This window comes from Gouania willdenowi, chromosome 1 (genome assembly GCF_900634775.1).
Source record: "Gouania willdenowi chromosome 1, fGouWil2.1, whole genome shotgun sequence".
In the NCBI taxonomy this organism is placed as follows: Eukaryota; Metazoa; Chordata; class Actinopteri; order Blenniiformes; family Gobiesocidae; genus Gouania; species Gouania willdenowi.
In genome coordinates, this window is record NC_041044.1 from 43,120,218 (window position 1) to 43,138,376 (window position 18,159).

Consider the following 18,159-nt stretch of genomic DNA (forward strand, 5'->3'; position numbering starts at 1 on the left):
TGTGGAGACACAAAATTGCAGCTTTTCAAGTTTGACATTTAATATTTTCACCGGCATTAATTCATCTTTTCCTTTGTTTGTGTGTTAGTAGTTACGTTAAAAGCCCTTCACAGATTTTGAACAAATTTTAACCAAAACTTAACACCACTGAGGATACTTTTCCTTTTTATATATAAATTAAAAAAAAAATCCCTAATCTCTAATTATAGGTGAATTTTCAGACATTCATATCTTGGTTTGTAATTGACCGATGGTTATGACAGGTTGGTTCTTTTTTATTTCTGTCACATATTCTGAGCGTCGTATCACACGATTACACACCCAAGAAGAACACGCATTGTCGTCATGGCAACAGAAACAATCTCTTGATCAGTGCAAATAACAACATTTGATCTGCCATCATTGGTGCGTTGCCATGGCAACAGATTTGAACCTTTAATGTTTCACCTTTGCTTTCCTGACATGTGACCAACAACATTAGCACACAAACACATGTGCAAGGTTTATTAAAGAAACATACAGTCTTGTTTTTTGTTTTTTTTAATGAAGAAAAAAAAAAAAACAATATACTGCAGATAAAGTTGTGATATTTCCTTTTCATTGGCTCCATGTAGAATAGGTGTGAGAATACTCCACGTGTTGGGAGAACTGATGGTCCTCCAAATGTATCCATTCCCAGGATTGGATCTTTATCTTCACTGACTTAAAAACAAAAGCAGCTTTTCTATTTTTCAGTAAGTTGTGGGACTCTAACGCGGATTAAAAAACGTATTCTGGGTAGGAGGAGGAACCGCCCACAGCATAAAACTAGACCATGGCTGTAAATGTCATATACTAACGTACTACTCACACTAAGTGAGCATGTGGTTCCTTCACATTTGATTAGATAGTATGGCTTGTTTTATTCAGCAGCGCCCCCTGTGGGAATGATTCTCATAAAGCCTTTTTAAAACATTTCCATCTTATATTTAATACAAACATACATTAAAAAACAGCATTTAATTATTATTAGTTCACAGTATTTCCCATAAAAAGGGTGAAGTGCACCACTGGGAGCATAAACTAACCAGTTAGGAAGGACTGGGAGAAAACGTGAAAGTGAAGATTTATGGAGCGTGTGTGGATCCTAACAATTGTCCGTCACCAGTGACTCTGTTTCACTTCAGCAGCAGCATCAGGAAGTGACTGGCAAGGATCCCTATAACCAGTATGACCACCATGACTCCCAGTGCCAGGCTACGCCGCACCACCAGCTGCTTCCCAGACAGCATGTCTCCCACCACGGTGCTGCGACCCGGATCAGGATCAGGACCCGCCTCCTCCTGTTCACCACCCACAGGCATCATGGGAATCTGTTTCTGACTGGAATCTAAAAAGAATAAAGGTTTCAGATTCTGATCAATGGAACAAAATCCTTATTCTCAAACTAACTAACAAGTAAATTAATCCCAAAGAAAAGCCTGATTTATTCTTATTAAGGCTGTTATTAAATAGTTCAATACATTCATTAAGAACGAATCATAATCTGCTGTTATCTGTAACACTAATTTCTACCCTTTTTCAGATAATCCCTCATTTATATTTAATCTAATTAGAAATAATGTAAAAAATAAACAGGCCAACAGACAAAAAACCCAGTAAACAAAAGAGAAACACGTGTTGATTTCCTTCAGAGTGTAAATAACGCACGACTGTAGGTGAGAAAAGTGACCAAACCACAGAGAGAGAAAGGTTGGGTTTATAGTCAAAGGACGGAGTTAAAGCGTAGAATTGGCAGCTTTATCTGGCAACGCAGACAATAGACAGTGTCATGTGTGAAAACCTGCTCATTCATGAACGTAAATGTAATTAAATTAAATTAAATCATTTCTTTTGTGCTTTGTTGGTCACTTTAAAGTTTTTCAAAGGATAAAGGTTGACAGACGGGAATTAAATAACCTCACTTCACAAAGTGTTACACTTTGTAATTACAAACGCAATTATTAAGTAATTAAAATGATCACTCTAAACAAGAATAATATTTATTATTCTCAACATTATTTTACTCTCAACATTGGATTATCAGTAGGAATTTAACAGTACGCTCCAACTCATGAGGAATGTCATGAATATATTAATAAACAGCTGAACTATAAAAGGTTCACATTAAAAGTAATTTAGGCAAAGAATAATTTACCTCCATTTCCAATTTTTGACATATTTTCCTCTTTGTCCTGGATTCCTGCTCTCATCAAAGCCTAAACACACAAAACACAACGGTTAGTAACACAAGCACGCACACATGCACGCGCACACACACACACACACGCACGCACACACCTACACACACGCATATATACACACACACGCATACATACACACACACACACACGCATACATACACACATGCACGCACACACACACACACACACACACACACAGGCACGCACACACATACACACACACACACACACACACACACACACACAGGCACGCACACACACACACAGGCACGCACACACACACACACACACAGGCACGCACACACATACACACACACACACACGCACGCACACACCTACACACACACACACACACACACGCATATATACACACACACACACACGCATACATACACACATGCACGCACACACATGCACGCACACACACACACACACACAGGCACGCACACACACACACACACAGGCACGCACACACATACACACACACACACGCATACATACACACACACGCATACATACACACAGGCAAGGACACACATACACACACACACGCATACATACACACAGGCACGCGCACACATACACACACATACACACACACACACCTCTTGAGCAGCTTTATTCCAGTCCAGTCTGCAGATGAAAATGATCAAAAACAGCGCCTGCACGTACACGCAAATACAAAGTCCCACCCACAGACCTGTAACAATCAATAAATCAGTCAATCATTAAACAGCTGCGTCAATGTCAACAAATGTTTGTTAGATCCCCTGAATAATTTCATGAAATATTTCAGAAAACAAATTAAAACACGATTAAACAACAAAAATATAATGAAACAAGATTAAAATATAAATCTATTGTCAGAATTAGGTTGCAATAATAATTAAAATACTAGTTTTGATATACCTAATAATATGGAATAAAATATGATTAGAAAAGGATTTTGGGTGCTTGGTCTAATTTAGTGCAGCCCCCAAAATAAACACACAAAATGGCAAGAACAGAGAAAACACACAACGTTACAACAAAAAACTTTCAATTACATGAAAATACTCAAAAGAATGACAAAAACATACAAGAGGACAAAAAAATGCACAGAAATGACAAACTAAAACTAAAATACAAAGAAATATCTACAAAATGACAACGAGAATTCACAAAAAAAGACAGAAAATTGAGCAAAAATTCAAAGAAACATTCAAAATGACAACAAAAATACAGAAAAATGACAAAACAACTCCAAAAATGTACAAAAAAAACAAAAACAAACGACAACAAAACTATTTGTTCTTTCTTGCATTAACGCTCCGATTGTGGACATGTGGATATCTTGTGAATTAAATGTGTTTATTTTTTTGAAATGGTTAAGACCCAGTATTGAAATTACATTGAATGATCAGTTGTAATTTTGTACATTCATGAGATTTTTTAAGGTCTATTTGTAATCTGATTACTGCAGTGATGATGAGTCACTTACCCACAATTCCCAGTCCCACCACAAACATCAGCGTGATGCCGATGGGGATACCGAGGAAGTAATATCCCACCAGGCTGCAGAGAGCACCCGTCAATGGCTTTCCCACTCCTCTGACCACGCCCCCAATCACTCCCTGCAATCATAATCTGACTGAGCGTCTACATTGTTTGATACACCTCTTTAAAACAAGTTTTGTCTAGTAATTTGTTAAAAATAAATAAATAAATAAATAAAAACTTGGGTAAAAAAAAATGATTAAAATTACATTTCAACATTTTTTGAATGATTATTCTTTTTCAAATACACAACACACACACAATAAATGTCAAATAACTGTATCCTTAACTTTCTCAAATATAAACCTAGTTCATATAAAATGCAGTATAAAATATCTGAGGTGGCTATTCTGTATTTCTAACACACTTTCATAAACTTGATCAAAAACTAATTCTAGGAGATTTTTTTATTCTGGGGTCACTGGACATTTGTGATATCAAAAATGGGCTCACGACCCAAAAAAGGTTGGGAACCATTGCTGTAAACTGTAAACACTGTAACATCTGAGGACTCTAGGAACTTTCACAATAAGAGCATTGCTTATTTTCACAAGCGACGCATTAATATAGATGCTTTTTCCAACAGATTATTTTAAGTTTATCTTAAAACAGTGTTCCACAACCACCGGGCCGTGGACCGGTACATGAACCATCTGCTACTGGGCCGCAAAGAAAGAATAAAATACGAATATTTTTTATATATTATAGTTTCATGAATGTTCCTGAATTTTCATTCTGATTATGGTCTCCTTTACAGATGTGTGTGTGTGTGTGTGTGTGTGTGTGTCTTGGTTTCTTACAGCGATACAATCGGCCATATGATTAAAAGCAAATAAAATCATGACGTCAGAAACCCTCTGCACGATTTCTCTGAAAACCAAGAAAACACAAAGATGGAGATTCATTACATATGAACCATTACGGACGTGTTTTTCCACGATTATGTAAAAGTCCAGTTAATGTTTGACAGTCCGTGCAGACGAACTAAGTGACTTATTCACTCTGCTTTGAGTTTTTACTCACACGTCTGAGGTGAAAATGTAAGCGATGACGTCTCTGAGGAGGGCTATGATGACTGCAGTGAAACACGAGATGATGACTTGAGGAGGAAGAAGCAAAAAGAGAAAAAAAAAAAACAAATACAATAAACATCAACACATACGTAACCGGTTTATGTATATTTATATTCTCATCTAAGAAGTAAATTGTTCAAATAAAATTTCTTGACTCTTTTTTTGAAACAGCAATAAACAACTAACGTCTCAGAAATAAACACCAACACTTCAAACGAGCACAGGGTGACACAGCTATGGAGAGCGTGATATCGTCGGCATATTGTGTAACTTTGTGGAATGAGTTGAACAAGAACGCCATATAAATGTGAGAATTAACCAATCAAAACGGCCTAAATTTGAACAATATGTTCATAACCAGGACTCTCAATTAAAAACGAATTCTTGATCTGAAATGGGTTTTCTTGGTTAAATAAATATAAAATGTTTTTTTTTTAAATACTGTAAAAACAATTATTATCTTTATATTATTATTTTATCCCTAAAAAAAATCACAGTTCCTAGACAATGACGCACTCTTATCTAATGTATGTAAATATATACATTTATATGTAAATTAATAAATTATATACTGTACATGACAGAAAACTATACAAAACAAACAAAAATTAACTCAAAAAATACACGGAATGACAGCAAAATATTCCAAACGACTCCAAAAATACACAAAATGAGAGAAAAACAACACAAGCGACAACAAAAATACACACAAATTATTGTTGGTGTTATAAATAAATTGTATGTGTGCTTTTGTTTTGCTGCTGCCTATTACGGTGAGGACTCCCAATAAAAACGAGATTATTGATCCGAACAGTTTTCTTGGTTAAATAAAAGTTAAAAAGATCACTGTCTTAAACAATGACACACTCGTATATAATGTATATAAATATATACATTAATACATAATTAAATAAATTATATACATCAGAATCAGAAAAGTTTTATTGGCTAAGTCGAATTAATAACAAAAAACAAAACAGAAACAGTATAATAATAATAATAATAATAATAATAATAAAGGATGGATATGAACTTATATATACATATAAGTAGTGCAGGTAAAGTAGTACATGTATATATTGCTTTGTCCATGTGTTAAATAGTAGTATGACAAATAATAAATAAATGTATACATGTGTGGATGTAAATATACAGCACAGTATACAGTATGTATATATTTGAAGTATAAAAACAAGCTTTTGTTTTGTTTTGTTTGTATTTGTGTTTATCTTTGAACAGATATTGTGACATAATTGTTTTTGTGATAAAAATAAATGTGATAAAAAATAATTGGATGCCTTATCCTTTTCTTTGTTATTTTTCCTCATTTGTTTGCGTCACTGTATATTGTGGATGAGTTGTGTGGGTTTTTTTAAAGCTATTATTTTGCTCTCACATGCACAGATGATCGGCACCTTGGATGAAATCTTGGCCTGTTCCACGTTTCCTGCACCCAGCGCGTTTCCGACCCGTACGCTGGCTGCAGCCGAAAATCCCATTGGAGACTGGTGGGAAAACACACAAAACACAACTCAGCTGGAGAATCTGCTTCAACGCGTAGGGCAGGTAAAATATGCAAGGAAACCAATCAAGGTTACCATGTAGGCGACGACGGCGATCTGATAACTGATGGACTGAGCTCCCAGCTCCACCTCACTGATCACACCAGCCAGAAACCCACCGATTTCAAACATCCACCACTCCAGACACAGCATTAGCATGCTGGGGATAGCAAGGCGGACGAAGGGACCCCATTCCTGCAGGCAGTCCCTGGACCAACCTGTGGGTCACAATGAGGTACTCAATGACGTTTCTGTTTTATTAAAAAACAAAAAAACTAAATCTGCTGACCATAGTGTTCATAACTCAGTGCAAATTAACACCCAAAAACACACATTTCATGATTTATGTAGTTAGTTGGATTAGCATATGACAGCTCTGCTCTCACCAACTCAAGAAAAAAGCTCTGCTACATTCTCAGCTACATGCTATGCTACATTCTATAAAACATGCTATGCTACATTCTATAAAACATGCTATGCTACATTCTATAAAACATGCTATGCTACATTCTAAGCTACATGCTATGAAACATGCTGTTAGGTATTTGCAAGTTTCTTTGTGTTTATTATATTATACATTTATATGACGTTAAGACATTGTTCTTTTTATTTCTTGGTTATAAGGTAGTTTGGTGTGATTTATTTACCTCTTCTTTATTTTTATGCTGTTTTCCCATTTGGGGATTTTTTTTTGTTTCAGGCGCTTGAAAAGCCTACGGCTCCGCCTATAAATAGGCTGGGCCTGGAGTGCACGCTCTCTCTTGCTCATTCACCTGCAGATGCGGAGCTGGGCGGAGGTCTGTTCCTGCTCCTCCACCTGCGCTTCTCTTTTTGGGGTTTAGGTATGTTTTGTTTGTTTCTGATGGGTTGTCGGCTGTCCTGTTTTCGTTTTAAGTTGGTTTTCAGGAGTAGATTGGGTTTTTTTCTTTATTAGTTTGGATGTGGTACTGGCTTCTACGACCCTGTATAGGGTTGGCCCAGTACCGCATCTTTTTCTTCTTTTTGGCCGGCCCACCAGGTAAATTTTGTTTAAAGTTAATTAGTTAAAGGATATGGGATGGTTTGGGGTTTTTTGTGTCCTTTATTTGTGTTTAACATTATTCTGTTCTTCAGGTTCCTGAGCTTTCTTCTTTTTTTTTAGGAGAAGTAAAATAACAGTCATGAATAAAAGTTATAAAATCCTAATTGTTTTCCCGTGTCCTTCCTAATGTGTTTATTCCCTTTTCGGTGTGTAACACATGCTATGCTACATTCTATGCTTCACTCTAAGCTACATGCTCTACTACATGCTATTCTGCACTTTAAGCTGCTATGCTCCATTCTAAGCTACATGCTATGCTTCATTCTAAGCTACTATGCTTCATTCTAAGCTACATGCTATGCTACATTCTAAGCTACTATGCTTCAGTATAAGCTACATGCTATGCTTCATTCTAAGCTACTATGCTTCATTCTAAGCTACATGCTATGCTACATTCTAAGCTACTATGCTTCAGTATAAGCTACATGCTATGCTACATTCTAAGCTACTATGCTTCATTCTAAGCTACATGCTATGCTACATTCTAAGCTACTATGCGTCAGTATAAGCTACATGCTATGAAACATTCTAAGCTACTATGCTTCATTCTAAGCTACATTCTAAGCTACTATGCTTCAGTCTAAGCTACATGCTATGAAACATTCTAAGCTACTATGCTTCATTCTAAGCTACATGCTACGCTACATTCTAAGCGACTATGATTCATTTTAAGCTACATGCTATGCTACATATTAAGCTACTATGCTTTATCCTAAGCGACATACTATGCTACATTCTAAGATACATGCTATGAAACATTCTAAGTTACTATGCTTCATTTTAAGCTACATGCTATGCTACATATTAAGCTACTATGCTTCATTCTAAGCTACATGCTATGCTAAATTCTAAGCTACTATGCTTCATTCTAAGCTACAAGCTATGCTACATATTAAGCTACTATGCTTCATTCAAAGCTACATGGTATACTTCATTCTATGCTACATGCTATACTACATTTTAAGCTACATGCTATGCTTCATGCTATTCTAACTCAATGGATTTATTGTTGCAGTTTTACAATAATAGTTCACGTGTTAAAAGCCCAAAAAGGGAATTTATCATTTTGTGTATTTTTGTTGTCATTTTGAGTGTTTTTGGAGTCAGTTTTGGTTTTTGTTTTTTTGTAATCATTTAGTCTATTTTTGATATCATTTTGTGTGTTTTTGTTTTCCGGTCTTGCTGTGTTACTGAAAAGCTTAAGCTACATTTTATACTAGAGCTTTTTCATCCAGATGTGTCAGAGAAAGCAGAGGTTCTCAAACAAGCAATTCATCAAACATGAGCGTTTTATTTTGTAAGTCTCCAAATAGAAGTACCACATTAAGTCTAACCTTGCTTTCTATTTACAGTCTGGCGATTACAATCTACTTATCAGTTGTCAGTTGTCTAGGTGTTAAGTCATTGTGTGCACAGAGAACATATATATTGCTAATTCATATTACTTTTCATATTGACATTTTTAGAGTAGCTGAATCGGAAATAGAATAATCTGTTATTCATTGTATGATTGGAAAATGGCGTTTACTTTTTTTTATTAGAAATAATTCAATGTGATTGTGTTTTTTTGTTTTTAGGTTTATTCTAGCTTGGATTCCTCAAACAGAGAATACTGTGACATCATAAATGTTATATTCTACACAAACTGACCTCCCCACGTGGCTTTGTGTAGACCTCGAGCTACAATGTACACATACAGAGATCCAGCCAACACGTACTGGGAGATGGCGTTAGCTGCTGCAGATCCACTTAGAACACGGACAAAAAAAAGCCAAATAAATACATTTAATATAAACATATTTAGGCTACTATTGTATAGTTTCAGTCAAGGGTGATGAAAACAAACCAAAACTGCTGCTAACGCAACGATTAACGTGAAGCTGCGAAAGATGAATTAAGATAAATTAGGATAATCGGATAAGCTAAACTAAGCTAGTATCAACTAAGCTAAGTGAAGTTAAAATAAGATAAAGTAGGCTAAACCTAACAAAAGCTAAACTCAGCTAAATAACGCTAGGCTAAACTATGAGGAGATTAGCTCAGCTAAGCTATGCTAAAATCACCTAAAACAAACCAATCTAAATATATGTGCTAAACTAAGCTAACATACATTACACTACGCTAAGATAGGATGAAATAAACTGATCTCAGCAAAGCTAAACTCTGCTAAAATAAACTACTCTAAATATGTGGGATAAATTAAAACAAGCTCAGGTAAACTAAACTAAGCTCAACTTGGTTTAACCATAGCCAAACTTTGCTAAACAAAATGTTTATTTCATCAGGCCGAGCTACCGGACTCTAAACGCCACAGACTTTGTTGTTGTTGTTGTGTACACTAGTTAAGATCATTCCTCCTCTGTTATTCGTGAACAGATCAGGCTGAAATTTGTGAGGTATAATCTAATATAATCTAATCTGGATGTGTACGCATCAACGCTCGGAGCCCAATTTTCAATTTGAAGCCCTGGGGGTGATTTCTCATTTATTTGTGAGTCAAATGTTAACTAGAATGAGATAAATTATGCTAAACTCAGGCCTAAATAAGATAAGACTTTAATTTTATTTGTAAAATTTTGTAGAACTTAATAGAATATACAAGAATGGCAACTTAAAATATTACAATAACTTATTGTTGAAAGTTACAGCAAAAAGTAAATCATTAGACTATAACACTTTATAGTTATAGTCTCACTTGTTGGGAGGGAAAAGCCTGAACCATTGAAAAAAAGTGTTTAATTAAGGAAAGTTTAATTAAAGTTCATGTTATTTATTTACTATTAAAAAACTTTTATTTTCTTTTTATTTTACATTTTATTTTCTTGTAAAAATTAGTAAAAAAGTAAAAGTGAGTTTCAGATGACATATTACACACATATTTACACTATATATACACACTGGTTGACAGAAGCCTGATGTCATTTTTTTTTTAATTTATTTTTTTTATCTGATTTTTGAGTTTCACATTTTCTATTTCAAAATGAAACAATTGGAATATTTATTCAAATAGTTAGTGCATTTATTTCTATATTTAAAAAGTGAATAAGTGACTTACACACACACACACACACACACACACACACACAGATTGGCCAAAGCCTGCAGAAGCACTGAGTAAAACACTTACGCCACGCCCAGATCCAGAGGAAAGAGGAAGACGTAGTTGATCGCTGCGTTAAACATGTTCACGATGGCTCCAGTGATGACTTGAGGCCAAATAATTCCCTATAAACAACATCAGGAGTTCCAGTGTTAACTTTATGAATCCACAAACCAATGAAGTGTGACATCTATAATAACAATACGCGTGTGTGTGTGTGTGTGTGTGTGTGTGTGTGTGTGTTGCACCTGGTTTTGAAGGTATCTCCCCTGCAGCTGATACATGAACGCAGCCTATAGAAACAGGACAACAGGACACTGTTTATGACTTTCTGTGTATATTCCTGTAATGTTCAGCGTTGCTAGGTGCTGTTTAGCCTCCTGGTGGTTGATAGAGGTCGTCATGGATCACTGAACACATTGAATATGTTTGTAGAAAACTAGAAATCAATGACTGATCAAACAGAAGCAGGAAGGAATGCTGGGCGGGTTTTCTGTCAGACTTTAACTTACATTAGCTTCATGTATAACCTGATAGACGTCAACACGTTTCAACTACAGACGGAACAAGTGCGTCAAATGTCACGAGTCATGTCTGCAATCGTCTAACGTGTGCATGTCACTGGGTGTTCTTCGATGGAGGGCTGGTGATGGTTACAACTAAGCAATAACATACATGTATTTATTTCATTGGATTAATAAAACATGCATAGTTGTTGTAAAAAGGTTGCACGACATGTAGTGCTGACCTCTGAGAAAACCAAACAAACAAACAATATCTGACACTATATCAGATCTGCAACAGTAAACTTACTGGCAGAGAAGGCATGACGATCTTCACATACAGCTGTGAGAGGCTGCAGGAGAAAAACACACAGATTCAAGCATGAACCAGCTTTGATTGAGCTGCAGCTGTCAGACACTTCACTGCTCCAGGATTTCCTTCTGACAGTATCAGTGACATCTGACATTTCATATCTCGTCTTGTAACTGAATGATTTCAGCAGCGTTGACTTGACTGTATCAGGTATTAATGCCGCGCCATTCTGCTTAACCAAGCTAGTGTTAATATTAATAATAATAATAATAATAATAATAAAAAATCAATTTTCTAAAGTACTGTTTTGGGACTCAAAGCCGCTTTACTAAAACAAAAACATAAATAAAGAAAAAAAAGAAACAACAATAAAAATAAAAGATAAGGTTAAGTAAAACCAACAGGTGGGTTTTGGGGAGTGTTTTAAAGTTCTGTAATGAAATGTAGGTATAACGTGGCTGCAGAGACAGTGAAGAAACGCACCGGTTCATGCAGTGCTTCCTTCAAAATAAAAGCTTTTCTGGAGACGAGGCCTGGGTGTAATATACAGAGATTCAAGATATATTAAGATTTGTATTTTGGCGATATAGAAAATTACAATAACGCCTATATCAGTATGTTTTTATTTTATAAGTTTTATTTGTATGTTTTAGGAGACGTTTCTTTCATTACTTCTCAGAACAACATGAAAAGTACAGTTTGATGAATTTCTGAGTGCATTCTAACCCAGACCTTCACCTAAACAAGCCACACTATTTGTACATTTTGTATTATTTTGTAAATATCTGTATCATATTTGCATATACATTGTTTATTTGTATTATTATTATTATTATTATTAATAATAATAATCTTACTTTATTTATTTTTTACTACTGTAAGGTGTTTGTATCTGATCCTTATCTTTTCTTTTATTTAATTATACACTTATTTTAAGTTTATTCTTTCTTTCATTTTTGTTAAACGTTTTATTCTTTTATTTGTGATTTTTTTTCTTAAGTGGCTGTAATGAAAGAAATTTCCCCCTGGGATTAATAAAGGAATTCTGATTCTGACACTACAGAACTCACTCACACGTGCTGTCCCTTAGAGGAAAAAAAGCCAAAAGTGGCTCATATTGTGCAGCTGGTCAGACTTTATTTGAATTAAAATTTAAATTAAAATTATCAAGGTCTATATTGTATATTTGCCGTTTTGAGAAAAAATATAGAGATATGAGTTTCAGTCGATATTGCCCAGCCCTAGCATGCAGAGCAGTGTGAGAACATGCAGACCTGGCAACCTCTGGGCTCTGTCTGACAGCGAGCAGCAGAGGTTCAGTGTTGACGAGGACGGCCCAGCAGGGGAAGCAGGCCAGCAGCAGGATCAGGATCCCTCTCTGCAGGATCACACCCACACGCTTCAGGTTTCCACTCCCATACGTCTGCGTAGAGGCAGGGTGAGAGGTTAGAGACACACACACACACACACGCACACACACACACATGTCTCAAAGTACCTGAGATATTAACGTATCGCAGGTTGTTGATAATCCTGTGCCAATGCAAATACCTGTGACGTTCACGACCTGAGAGAAGAAAAGAAAATGTGAAGAGTTGGACCAGGATCAGTCGACAGCACTACTTCAGACCCAAATACATTTGTATTCAGCAGATAATAGTGGTTTTGGGGTTTAGTTATACTCCGGCTCACTTCTGTCTCCTCTGTTTGTTACTGACACTGAGTGAAGCTGACCATACACTGGATGCTCAGAGGGATGCAGTGATTGGTCAAAAGTAAAAGAAAGTAGCAGTGATTGGTTCCATCAGTCATGTGTGTTGGTGGAGGATTCATTTCTCACCGCTATGGCTAATGCTACTCCTGCTAGCTCTGTTTTTCCCAGGTGACCACAGAACACGGTGCTGACGAAGCTGATCATGAATATCATCAGCTGGGAAATCACCTGGAAGACAACACACGCGACAAAACAACACATTTAGGATGGAAGTGGTCGACTGGCGGCCCTCCTCAGACTCACTTCAAAATAACTCCAAAAACACACAAAGATGAAGGCAAAAAGAACAGAAAAATTTGCAAAACAAATACAAAAAGACACAAAATGGGAGCAAAAATACACAAAATAAGCACACCAAAAAAACAGCATAAACACAGAAAATAAGAAATAATATGTAGGACACATAAAAACACACACAATCCCTTTGTTGTTTCCAGTATTATTGCTCAGATTGTTCATTATTGTAAACGCTAACATGAATGCTGGTCATGTGACCCATACAATCACATTTTGTGGCCCTCAATGTAAATGTTTGAAACAACTCCACAAAATACAACTAAAATGATCAAAATAACTCCAAAAGAACACAAGATGATGACAAAAATAACTGAAAAATCTACAGAACAACAACAAAAAGACCAAATAAAAACAGAATACACAAAACTACACAAAACAGCAACAAACAAAACAACAGCAAAAGCACACAAAATGATAAATAATGTACAACACCCCCCCGCAAAAAAAAAAACACATTATCCCTTTGTTGTTTACTGTATTAATGCTCAGATTAGTCATTATTCTAAATGTGACCATGTGACCCTCAGACAAGATACAATCAATTTTGTGGCGCCTGAAGTGACACAAACACATCACATTATTACACTTTATATAATCGCTCTAATAAGAACGTTTTGTTACTAACTCGTGTCAGAAATGTCTTTAGAGTCATTTATATCAACTTTTAGCCTCAAACATACATAAAATCCATTTAAATGTGGGCGTGGCCATTTTTTAAAGGTTATTGTCACGTTAGGATTTGTATTTGTATTTGTGCTCTCATAGAGCGTCTATTGTGAAATAACATTTCAATCTGAAGCTTTCGAGCTTAGTTTGGTGTCATCCACTTCCTATTGGACGTTATTCTATGGGTCTAAAATCTTTGACATGTACTTATTAGTAGATCTATGTCTAATAAAACCCATTATTATTATTATGCACCACGTTAATTTTATTAACTTTTAAAAATGACACTACATAACACTTTTACAGCCTGTGTTCTTCCATCAATCAAGTGATTGATGATGTCACTCTGTCTGTAAACATCCCATTGTTTTCTATTGGAGTGAAATATTCAGCCTGATTTTTAGATCATTTAGCAGCTTTTATAGTCAAAACGTTTGGGTGTCCTTCTATTAAAAATAATAAGTAATGATAATTAAAATTATTTGAAAATTTTAAATTCATTCACACACGTGCTGCAGCACCTCGTTCTCATCCACCGCGCGTAAAAAACCAGCGCGCATCCATTTTACGCGCGCACCGGACTCGGGAACGCGCAGCCTTACCACCGGTCCCGCTAGTTTGAGAAGATGCACGAGCTCCCTCCGGTACATCAGTGGAATCACGCCTTTCACGCGCTTCAAACACGAGCCGTGGGTCTCCTCCGCCTTTGACTCCTCCATGGAGACTTTTCCAGATGCGGTCATGACTGAGCGTCCTCACCGGGACATGTGCTCTATTTAACGGAGGAGGAGTGTGATGGAGGGGCTGGAGGGGGGTGGACGGGGGGGGGGGGGGGGGGACACACGTGGACACGTGCCCTGCGTGTTCGCGAGCTCCAGCAGCCATTGGACAAAATGTTGCTTTTACGCACACGTTGTGAGGAGAACCAGTGGCGGTTAATTGACAAGAAAGACTCTAAGAAGTGTTGAAGCATTTACATGTTGTGTTCTAAATAACAGAAGTGACAATTAACAAAGTACAAATACTTTGTTACAGTAATTAAAGCTGATAGCCGGAGTTTCTGAGAAATCTATGTTTATGTTCTTTTGAAATGTGAATGTATATAAGTCCTATTGACCCATATACAAATGGACACCAGTGCCGTGATCACCCAGCCAATCGGCTTCCACTTCCTGTGGCGGACTCTGTCAATCAAAGTGAATGTGGAACTGTGCATGGAAACAAGGCCGCGTATCAACAGCAAACAAGTAAATATGATTTTAGCTCTTACCTGAACCATAGATCTATATCAATGTGACCTTGTTGTGTTTCGCAATATGCATGCAGAAAAGTAGAGGCGTGGCTTCTGGTAGATTGGCAGAGGCAGTGGGAGGAAGTGAAGTTGTTTAGGGCGGGACATTAAGACGTTTCTCAGAAACTCTGGAGATCAGCTTTAAAGGTACAGTATTGTGGAGGATGTTATCGTCTCTAGCTAATTTACGCTTGCTGCACATGCACACTGTCTAGTGTCTCGTGCAACTCATCGTTCTCACTGGGTTGGGACACGATGGCGTGTGCTGAAAGCACAGGTTGGTCTTCCCAGTCGTTAGTAAAGTTAGCTTGTATGAGCGATGCTGAGACCGCTTTGTAAACAGAGCCGTGCACGAGGAAAACTGGGCTCGTGCACGCTCTCTCACACTTGTTTAATAGGCGTTTAGTGACTTGTTAACTTTTACTTCTTACTTATTTCGCCAGAAATTCTTGACATCAAAATGGGATCACGATCCAAAAAAGGTTGTGAACCACTGCATAGATAGTGTTTCTTTCCACTTAATTACAAAATGTGTGTTATCACTGGTTTATTCCATCATTATGTTCTACAGTTGTTTTTAAATAGTTTTATAAGCTAAATATTGTTGGCGGAGAAGGGGGTACATGAATTCAGAAATAAGAGAAAAGGGGTATTCAAGCCCAGTTCTAGACGGTCTCTGAACCCGTCTGTTTTCCTAGGATTTCAAATTAAAGCGACGGTGTTCTGCGGTTTTGGTGAATTTTAGCAAACTGATCAACAAATAAATCAAGGTTCAAAGCCATGTGAACAAATAAATATGTACAAATGACAATTACTTTTTATTGAAACTTAAAAACAAAAAAATCATATATGTGTGTGTGTGTGCATTTCATTTAACAGTGACTAAGTAAGTACAGTATATATTTCAGAATCAGGAATACTTTATTTATCCCAGGAGGAAATTACTCTAATTTGTCTTAAGAATAACAATTAAACTTAACTCATTTGAAAATAAACAAGTAATGTTGTACAATACAAATTTAATCCCCTTTCAAAATAAAAAAGGAGTGCTGCACATTTTGTGTTTTTTTTTTTTTTAATCTAGTTAAACATGTAAAATTATACACTGTACACACAAGCTGTTGTATCACTTCTGGTAGCAGCTAGCTAACTAAAGTTAAGTCTGGGGTGGAGGGGGCGGGGCAGGGTCTGTTTAGCTGGCCCCTCCCCCAAAACACTGACCTTTGCTCCGTGTCTGACGTTAAAGGGGAGAGAGTGACGTCACTGGTCTCTTTTTAAAATTCTCTGACACGCAGTCAGAGCAGATGTTTAACAGAAAGATGACGTAGGCGTGGTTTGTTCTGTTAATTGTCATTGCATTATTATTTTTGGCACAAAGTCAGTTTTAAAGAAAAAAAAAAATTACACTTGTACACCTTTTATATTGAAATGTCCCTAAAACTTTATACGATGGTCTCTGGTTGGTGGGGGTCATTGCACCTAAAACATATTTTCACTTTATTTTGAAAGTAGATATTTTGATCTATTAGGTATTAATTGAAAAAGCATTATGACATGTCATGATTACAGTATATGAAAAATATGTGGTTACAATGAGAGTCAATGGGGCAAATTTGGTCACGAGGTTACTAAGTGTCCATATAATGCATAATATACAGTATCTCCTTTTTTATACACAGGACTTTAGAATTAATCAAATAAAAATGTCAAACAAAAACACAGCTAGTCTTTAAAATGACCAGAATATTGAGAGACAAACAAATAAAAAGACCCAAAATGTCACTTTTGGTCACAAAGATGCTCCAAGGGTTAAACAGCACAGTATGAGCAAGCGTGCTGAACGAACGGCGTGATCTGACGCACAGGTCACCATAACAACACCTCCTCCCCAGTGCACCAGAATTCACCTGAAATCCAACAAATAAATCTTCTTAACTTTACAGAAACACAGCTTTAAAGTCTCAGTGAGGAGCAAAACGTAAGTGTTTATAGAAGAGATTATTGCTCATCAGTCAAAGCTGTTTGTCAGTCTGTACTTATAGTTTCTGAGGTACAGTTGATTAGTGAACTCAGCATACCAAGTAGACAAGACTAAAAAGGCACATACAACTGTGTATCGTCAGCATAAAAATGAAATGTTATGTCTCTGGATCAGGAGGAAATGTTGAGGTTTCAACATGAAACACTTTATTTCTCCTAATTTCTGCATCGAAAGATGGTTAATTTAATACTAAAACTCAGCAGTATTTAACTTTACAGACACCGTGTTGTTGACCCCTGCTCTGGATGATGATGTGCCATATACTGTACATGCACATGTATAGAAATAAATGATGTATATTAATCACACATAAATCCAAAAAAAGTGTTTATTTAAAAGTCCAAAGGCACTTACAGAGTTCTCACAATGAACAATTAGTGCTAATTATCAATGCTATCTTTTATAATGATAGGAATGTTGTTTTTGTAGTTTTAGGACTACTATCCCAGTGTTAACTCTGCACTGGGGGGCTATGATGGGCCGTGGCTGCAGTGGTGCTGTCTGTATGATGGTGAATAGCTTTTGCTGGACTGGGGGCTGTGTTTCAGCGCCCACGGTCTGTGTCCTGGTCCTGGTGATGTCTCCTTAAGGCAGACAGACACTGTGTGATTTTTTCTATCGTTGTTCTCAGCTCCACCTCAAACTGTGCGACTCAGGTGCAGAGTCCGAATGTTCGCAGCTCACGATTCATGTTGTTCTC

The 18,159-nt window shown here is 36.6% G+C and overlaps 1 protein-coding gene across 1 annotated transcript; it reads right to left on the bottom strand.

The window, feature by feature from the left end:
* Nucleotides 1–575: 575 nt before the first annotated feature.
* LOC114477154 (multidrug and toxin extrusion protein 1-like) lies at nt 576–14,893 on the bottom strand. The gene is made up of 16 exons (XM_028469326.1): nt 14,730–14,893; nt 13,231–13,332; nt 12,889–12,957; nt 12,665–12,813; nt 11,388–11,430; nt 10,823–10,867; nt 10,602–10,699; nt 9,125–9,222; nt 6,430–6,611; nt 6,228–6,336; nt 4,782–4,857; nt 4,559–4,628; nt 3,703–3,835; nt 2,828–2,922; nt 2,177–2,237; nt 576–1,369 (listed from the first exon to the last, which is right to left on the bottom strand). The coding sequence occupies exons 1-16, from the start codon at nt 14,868–14,870 to the stop codon at nt 1,158–1,160; spliced, it is 1,683 nt and encodes a 560-aa protein (XP_028325127.1). The 5' UTR covers nt 14,871–14,893; the 3' UTR covers nt 576–1,157.
* Between the last annotated feature and the right edge of the window lie 3,266 nt (nt 14,894–18,159).

Bases quoted from the DNA above. Each gene is read 5' to 3' on its own strand.
- LOC114477154 (XM_028469326.1), bottom strand. From the start codon at position 14,870: ATGACCGCATCTGGAAAAGTCTCCATGGAGGAGTCAAAGGCGGAGGAG. The intron at 4,858-6,227 runs GTGAGAGCAAAA...TTCCTCCTCAAG, and splicing joins GGTGCCGATCATCTGTGCAT to TCATCATCTCGTGTTTCACT. The intron at 2,238-2,827 runs GTGTGTGTGTGT...TTGTGTGTTTAG, and splicing joins GGAATAAAGCTGCTCAAGAG to GCTTTGATGAGAGCAGGAAT.